The sequence below is a fragment of the Myotis davidii genome, unplaced genomic scaffold, assembly GCF_000327345.1.
Source record: "Myotis davidii unplaced genomic scaffold, ASM32734v1 scaffold1320, whole genome shotgun sequence".
Taxonomy (NCBI): Eukaryota; Metazoa; Chordata; class Mammalia; order Chiroptera; family Vespertilionidae; genus Myotis; species Myotis davidii.
Window position 1 is genome coordinate 362,927 of NW_006291820.1, and position 7,898 is coordinate 370,824.

Consider the following 7,898-nt stretch of genomic DNA (forward strand, 5'->3'; position numbering starts at 1 on the left):
ACCTGCAGACCGGCAGCCGAGTGCGGACGACGTTCTTAAAGGAAACTGCCGAGCTTCTTGCTGGAAGGAGCCAGTGTTGGGGGAGGAAGTCTGCGGTTTAGTTCCTTAGGGAAGAGCGATTGGTACCGGCAGGGAGCACGTGTTTGGATCGTTAGGCTGTAAAATGGAGACTGTGATGTCACTGACTCGCTCATCGGTCAGCCCTGCTCTGGGGCGAGGGGCTGGCTCCCGGCCCACGTCCCGTCTCCGCAGACCCACGAGTCCACAGGTGCCCGTGGGAGCGTGAGGACATGGTCCCGGGATGAGCACGGCCGTTTCCGGGGGTCGCCCTAAGGTGGGGTGGCCCCCTTTGTGCAAAGACTCAGAACCACAGCGAGCAGGTCCCCTCGGCCGGGCTCCCTGATGGCTCTGCGCGGCACGCCTGTCCGGGCTCTGAAGGGTTTAGGCGAGCCCTGCTGCTTCCCGCCAGGTGCATCTGTGGGCAGAGCTGGTGCTGGAGGCTGGCTCACTCCGCAGCCCTTAGTGCCTCAAGGGCAGGTCAGGGTGGGACGCAGCGCAGGCCACGGCCCGGCTCCTGGAGGCCAGCGCTTGGCCCTCGGGTCCACCAGCCTCGTTAGGGCTGCTCAGAGCACAGGACGCTCCTGTCAGCACTGCCCAGGGAGCCGCAGCTCTGCTGAGGGTTAAAGCGCACAAGTCGTCCTGAGCCAGCACCCCTCCAGACCTGCGCCCTTCCCTCCGTCCTCGCTCTGCAGCACCCCCTGCTGGAGGCCACAGGCCTGCACCCCGTCTCCCCGAGCTCGGCAGTGGGGCAGAGGCATGAGCCACTTTGGGATGGTGGGGAAGGAGTTGCTTGGTCAATAGCCTGTTTAGTCCCTGAGCGGAGGCTGGGGTGCCATGCGGAGCTCGTCCCAGGTGTGGAGGGAGCTGCGCCTGCCGTTCGGACCCAGCAGTGCCGGGCTGGGGTCAGGTGTGTGGTGTCCTGATGGCGTCGATGTGGTGGGTCACCACTGAGAGGCAGCCCGCTGCTGAGTTGGCGGGACTGTCCGTGACTCTGTGTCATTGCACTTGGGGTCCCGGGCGCAGGCCTGGGGTTCCTGTCTGAGGAGGGCTGTGGTCGGATCTGTCTCTGTAGGGTCGTCACAGGTGGAGTGGCCGCGGCCTCCTCCCTAGAGCCGGAGGAGTGACGGGAAGCTGCTCAGAGCAGCGAGGGTCCTTGGGTCCTGGGCTCTGGACCCAGGCAGCTTTTAGGAGAGTCCAGCAAGGGCCTGGGGACTCGGCCCGGCCGTGACCACGCCCCCGCTTTTTCCGGGAGCAGAGGGCCCGCTCTGGCTCCGTCTCTGCTGTCTGTTTGGCCTTGTTCCCCTGGGCCGGGCAGCTCCCTATGAAGGGCCCATCCTCACCTGCCTCTGTGCCTCCTCCAGGCAGCTGCACCGCTACCTCGACACCGTGGTCACGGACATCCTGGTCCCCAACCTGCAGTGGCACGCGGGGAGGACGGCCGCCGCCATCCGCACGGCCGCTGTGTCCTGCCTCTGGGCCCTCATCAGCAGCGAGGTCCTGTCGGCCACACAGGTGCGGGCGGGGGGCTGCGGCGGTCTCAGCTGCCGCCCGGTGCGGAGGTCTTCGCGGGAGGGTGTGGTCCTGGGGGAACGAGTTGGTGGGAGGCAGAGTCGGGGGTTTTCCTGTGGTCATTTTGGGGATTCTCTTAGGTTTGCACATTGAATGCTCCTCTTTACAAGGTAACGATTGTAGTCACAGGAGCCTGACCAAACGGGACCGGCTTCCTGCACTGTGTGTGTCTCTCCCAGCTAGCAGGGGGTTCAGGGAGCAGTAGGAGGGTGTCCCCAGGGGCTCCCCTCCTGTGGGCTGCACCTGGCACTGGGACAGCCTGACTTAAGTTAAAATGCCCCAGGTTGGCTCCGACACGGCAGTCGCGCTAGGAAATGCAGGCTGTGCGGGGTTTGTGTCTCAGTGAGACTTTGTGAATAATGATTTTTAAAAATCAACTGACCAAGTTAAACAGAAATTATTCAAATTATCTAGATTTTAAAATCCAGCTCCAAGTCTGCATATGTAGAAATTTCAAAATAGCATCCAGACCCCATTGTATTTGCACCAAACCCCGCCCGTGGTTACGGCCGGTGCGAACCGGCCAGTGCGTGCAGGTGCACATCACGCCCCGTTGGTGCTAGCAGGTGGAGGACGTGCGGGAGATGCTGCTGCCCCCGGTCCTGACCACCCTGGAAGAAGATTCCCAGATGACCCGACTGACCTCCTGCCGAATTGTCAGTGCGTTTTTAAAATCCTCTGGTGGTGCGAGTGAGCCAGATAAATTCGTCAAGATTTATCCTGGTAGGACATTCTTCTTTCCCAAAGCATTTGCATATATTTGAGGGCTGTTTTCTTTTACTGGAAAATCAGAAAATGCTACTTTAACTTCCAGTGAAGTTGGCATTAAGAGGCCAACTCATCAGATAAAAGGTCACTGAGTAACTAACTCGGGGAACAAGGCAGATAGGCCGGACGTGGGTGCGAACAGCAGAAGCAAGCGGACGCTCAGGTGCCCTCAGCAGCCAGGATGCAGCCCTCGCCAGGCAGGGACCCCTGGGTGCGAGCACAGGCCTGGGCGAGGTGTGCCCCACCCTCGACTTGAAACCCGGTGCCACTGCCTCTTAGGAGCCAAAGCACCAGGTGGATCTCAGATGCAGGAGCCAGACCTCGCCCTGCCAGGGGAATCCTGAGCCCAGGAGGTCCTGCCTCGAGGGCCCGGGAAGCGGGGACCAAGCTCCTTCCGTCCCACCCGAGAGTGACACGCAGGTTACCCACTCCTCAGTTACCTTCCAAAATGGGTGTGAGGTCCTCAAAGGTCCATGGATAGCGCCCGTTACACACAAGCTGAGACTCAAAACGGCGACGGAAGGAAGAAGGGTCGTGGGAAAAGGAATCCGCTAGGAAGTGCAGGTGGACCCGTGGCCTGAGGCCCAGGGCCCAGGGCAGCTGCCTCAGGGGCAGGGCTGGGGACAGAATGCCCGGGCTGGGTTCTTGTTTCTTAAACTCGTTTTCATGCCCCGTGCTGGCATGCCACAGAGACTGCGTGTTTTTAAAGATGGTTTTAAGGATTCCTGGGGATGAAAAATAGTTACTGAAACTTAAAGCTTGGGGCACTGGTAACAATGGACTGAACCTGCTAGACGGTGCGTGGGTGAGAGGTCGTGACCTCGTCTGAGGACGGCCCCGCCACATAGGCTGCGCTGTCCTGCCATGCTCTCGGCCCCGGCGTGTGGTGTGTGCCAGCGCCTGCTGAGTCTCCACAGGACGCCCAGTGGTGGGGGCCGGCGTTCTTGGGGGGCATGTGAGACAAGCGTGTGTTCGATCAAAGCCTCACCATGAATGGTGAGACCGCAGTGGGGGGTGACTGGCTCAGCAGCAGTGGCTGGGGACTCAGCAGGAGCAACGCTGGCTCTGCTGGCAGCTGCTGTGTCTCAGTCCTCATCTCCATCCCCAGAGCCTCGGAGGGCGGGGGTGCAGGGCGGGGCCTCCGGGACCAGGCGAGCACCTGCGCAGACCCGGGCCCACCCGCGCTGCCCTCCCTCCAGAACTCCTGAAACGGTTGGACGATGTTTCCACGGAAGTGAGGCTGGCGGCCGCCTCCGCCCTGTCCGTCTGGCTGGAGTGTATCCGAAATGACGGTGCCGAGGCCTGTTACCAGCGTGACGTCCAGCACCTGTACAAGGAGCTCCTGGTGTACCTGGACGACCCGGACAGCACCGTGCAGGACGCAGTCTTGGGTAAGCCTTGTGGGACTCCTGTGCCTGTTTGGGTGCGAGCCGCTCTGCGTGGCTGAGTGTCAGACGGGCGCACAAGCACAGCAGGCAGGGCAGTGGGGGTCCCTCAGGGCCACTGGACACCCCAAAGGATGCTGGTCTTTGTGTGAGGCCAGTGATAGTTACCGTAATAGAAATTAAAATAGAGTAAATTTTGAGATATTTATTAATTTGTTAAAAGTAACAGGTAGCCCGACCTGGCCACATTGGCTCAGTGGTTGAGCATCGGCCTATGAACCAGGAGGTCACAGTTCAATTCCCATCAGGGCCAGGCCTGGGTTGCGGGTTCGATCCCCAGTCGGGGCGTGCAGGAGGCAGCCGATCAATGATTCTCTTTCATCATTGATGTTTCTCTCTCTTCCTCTACCTTCCTCTCTGAAATCAATGAAAGCATTTTTTTTAATGTAACCGGAAGCCCACTCTCTCTAATGATAAAAGCATAATATGCTAATTAGACCGATGACCTTCTGGACAAAACCAGGCTGCAAGGGAAGCCCGGGCCCCGGGGGCCAGAGGGAAGCCGGTGCCAGCAGCCAGGGAAGGAAGACCTGCTCTTGCACGAATTCCGTGCATCAGGCCTCTAGTATTGGCATAACTAACGTGTTTCTGCAAGATGTATTTTCCAAAACCAAATTCTGAGCAAGGTGTCATTGCTTTATGTGTCCGCTGCACGTGAAACGTTTTAGTTTGATGTAGTCCCATTTGTCTATTTGTCCTTTTGTTGCCCTTGTCTGAGAAGACATCCAAAACGAGATCGCTAAAGGGGTGTCAAGAGCTTCTGCCTGTTTCAGGGTTTCAGGTCTTACATTAAGACTTTGACCCATTTGAGTGTGTTCTTGTGTGTGATAGAAGGTGGTCTGATGTCATGTGTTTTGCATCTATCTGTCCAGGTTTCCCACCACCAGTTACTGAACAGACTCTTAACCCCTGTGTGTTCTTGCCTCCCGTGTCAGGGATCATCAATGCTGTAGACAAGGATTGACTCTGGGCACTCTGCTCCGTCCCAGGGCCGCGTGTCTGCTGTGCCCGTGCCACGCTGCTGGGACTCATGTTCTGGGCTAGTGTTGACTTGTGGCACCTGGGTGTTTGCTGTTTTACAGAGGTGCTCCAGGCGGGCAGCGTCCTGTTCCCCGACCTCCTGGTGCGAGAGACCGAGGCCGTCGTGCACAAGCACCGCTCTCCCACCCGCTGCGAGCAGCTGCTGCAACACGTGCAGGCCCGGCCACCCGCCCTGTGACGGCTCCGGGCAGGGCCGTGGGTGCCACCGCCGCAGGTGGGCACCAGCACCAGCCCTCGTCCCCGCTGGCTGGTGTCAGCGGCCTACACCCCACAGCCCAGGACACGAACAGGAAGACTCTGACAGCAAGAATGTATTTCCTAAGGAAAATGGCAGTGTTGTGGGACGATGTTTCAAACCCGGCCATTGCTGAAATAAGGTTCTCTGAGTGGCTCTGTATTTTTATGTCCTGTTTATAGTTCATCAAAAGGTCAGCCAAAAGCCTACAGCTCATTGGACATTAAAACTAAATGTCCACTGCACACTGCAGGCAGGCCCGCGCCCGCTGGCTCTCTCTGCGCTCCCTGCACTGCTGGCTCTAATCCTGCCCCATCTGCTTCAGTGCCACCAAGGACGTTCCTGACCAGTAAAAGCCAAAGGAATTTAAAGTTTTCATTCTTTCTTTGGCTTCTGTCTATTGACATTTCAGTGAACAGACTTAAAGGAATTTGAAATCTTAAGAACTGTTAGTGAAATTTTTCCATTTAAAATATACTGGAACTTAAAATGTTTTATGGACCAATTCAGCCAGAATCTTTTCTTAGGTCAGTGATGCTAACAGTGTTGAAAACGGAAGGTTAATCAGATTCTCGTTGCTCTCAGGAGCAGGAAAGTAAATTCTACTTTATTCTCCAGCACTTTCTACACCCAAGTGCCTCAAAGATTTCATTTAAAGTGGTTATTATTTCCATAAGCCAAATGCTATGTTTTCTAACAATCAAATGTTAACATTTATGCTTTGGTGTTTGACTTAATTAAAAATATTTATTATAATTGCCTGTCTTTATGTGTTTTGATAATTAGTTGAAATTTTTAGAAACCATTTTTTCCTTAGATTTAACCGGGGCCTGTGGAGGGAAAGGGGTGGTCACCACTCGCTGCAGTGCCCACTCTGGACACCAGGTGGCAGGAGCTCCCGCGAGATGGCAGGGCATCAGCAAGGCTGCTCTGGGCTCTGGGGGAGGCTGGGTGATGGGATGGGGACGGACGCCTGCAGAAGGGGTGCGATCTGAGCGCACACAGCCCAGGCCCCAGGGGATGTGTCCCTGGCTCCATTGACATCGCCCATCTGTGTCCCCTGCTGAGCCGTGTCTGGTTGGTGGCTGCAGGAACGGAGGAAGCCCTCAGGGATGGGCTTGCTCAGGCATTTGTTCCCAAACTGCCCTTTGCCTTCTGTCTCCTCTGCCTTTTCCTTCCTCGGCGTCACATGGGAACCTGTTAGAAGTGCCAGTTATTGGGCCTCAGCCCAGACCTCCTGGATCAGAAGAGGTGGGGCCCTGTGGTCGCCTGGAGGGGACTCTGATGCCCCTAAGGTGGGAGGACCCTGCCCGAAGCACCACGCACTTTCACGTCCAGCCTGAAGGCCCATCTTCTGTTTGGTCGGCCCTTACAGAAAGCACCAATCAATGGCTGAGAGGACAACACACTCAACTCGCCGCCACCTGTTTTGTTGACGGTTTCCTTCGCTTGCAGAAAATTTTTAGTTTGTTCTGGGCACATGCGGGAGGCAACCAGTTGATGTTTCCCTTCCACTCTCTAAAAATAAAAACATCCTCAGGCTGTACAAATAAAGTTGTAAAAATAAAGTCTTGTTGAGAAATGCAAAGACTTGTACCCTTGTGTCCACAGCGGCTTTGTTCCCGGCCCAAACAGGAAATAGTGCAAATGTCCACCAACAGCTATGGATGGGTAAACAAGGTGTAGTTTATCCGCCCGACAGAATACTATTTATTCTGCAACAACAAGGAGCAGAGGAGGAAGGCACACAGAAGGGGCGGAGCTCACAGGCCGAGCTGTTTGTGCTTTCCCGGCACCGCGTCCACAGTGGGCATCTGAGGCCCGTCACACTCCTCTCCACTGTGAGTGACGTTCGTGTCAACTCCTTCATAAAGTATTACAACCAGCGAGAGCCCAGAGGGAGAAGAGAGTACCCGGCGCAGCTGCCTAGCAGCCGGAACGCTACATGCTCCCTAAAGGTACGTCTTTCTCCCCGACTTTTCCGATCCTCCAGGATTCTCTCACCACCGTGCCATCCAGCCTCCAGGCGTTGCCTGTGTGATGTCTGGTGTGAGAGAAGCGATTACTGGATCTTAGCGTGGAGTGGTGGCCTCTGGGTAGCACTTCTTTTCCGCTGTTGACGCCTTTGAGTCACATGATTTTAAAGGCATTTTAAGAGGCCACGGGCAGTGCTGCTGCGGCACCCGGCGTCTCAGAAGGAGCTGCAGCCTGACTCTGAGCGAACCTGAGCCTCTCCGTGACCTGGCGGTGCCCTCGGCCTCGCACCCCGGGCCTCGGCCTCCTCGCGATAAGCAAATGATGGTGCCGGGGGCTGTCGGGACACTGAGGCCGGAACCCGTGCCACGGGCGGAAGTGCCGCCGCTGCGTGGTCGCCCGCAGGGTGTCCCGTGCTGGAGAGTGTAACCGGAGGAGGCGCGCGGTTGGCGGACAACGGGAAACTGCAGACGGAGGGATCCGTTCAGTCTCGGTGTCCCTTCCGGGCCTGAGCGGCGCCTTCATCCCAGTTCGTGTTCGCTTCTTTGTTTCCGCTCTCCACCCTGTTGGCGTTTGGCGAGGATTGAGTGCGAAGAGCGCTGTGACCTCTAGGCGCTGCTGACCACTAGGCGCTGCTGACCTCTAGGCGCTGCTGACCACTAGGCGCTGCTGACCTCTAGGCGTGACCCGGGGAGGGTGCACCCCGAGCGGCCACAGGCGCATTCAGGCCCCATGCGCCGGGCACGAGGTGCGTTTACGGCGTCGGATCAGCTACCTGCGCCCGTCCCTGCGGGAGCATCTCGGGG

General features: G+C 57.3%; 1 protein-coding gene across 1 annotated transcript in view; it reads left to right on the forward strand.

Annotated features, from left to right (window-relative positions):
- DNAAF5 (dynein, axonemal, assembly factor 5) overlaps nucleotides 1–5,883 on the forward strand; it is a 14,791-nt gene extending 8,908 nt beyond the window's left edge. Inside the window, exons 8-11 of the mRNA XM_006765245.2 lie at nucleotides 1,422–1,572; nucleotides 2,193–2,352; nucleotides 3,597–3,788; nucleotides 4,925–5,883. Coding sequence (XP_006765308.1) covers nucleotides 1,422–1,572; nucleotides 2,193–2,352; nucleotides 3,597–3,788; nucleotides 4,925–5,061 — 640 coding nt within the window. The 3' untranslated portion in view covers nucleotides 5,062–5,883. The remainder of the gene's footprint in view (nucleotides 1–1,421; nucleotides 1,573–2,192; nucleotides 2,353–3,596; nucleotides 3,789–4,924) is intronic.
- The last annotated feature ends 2,015 nt before the right edge of the window (nucleotides 5,884–7,898 follow it).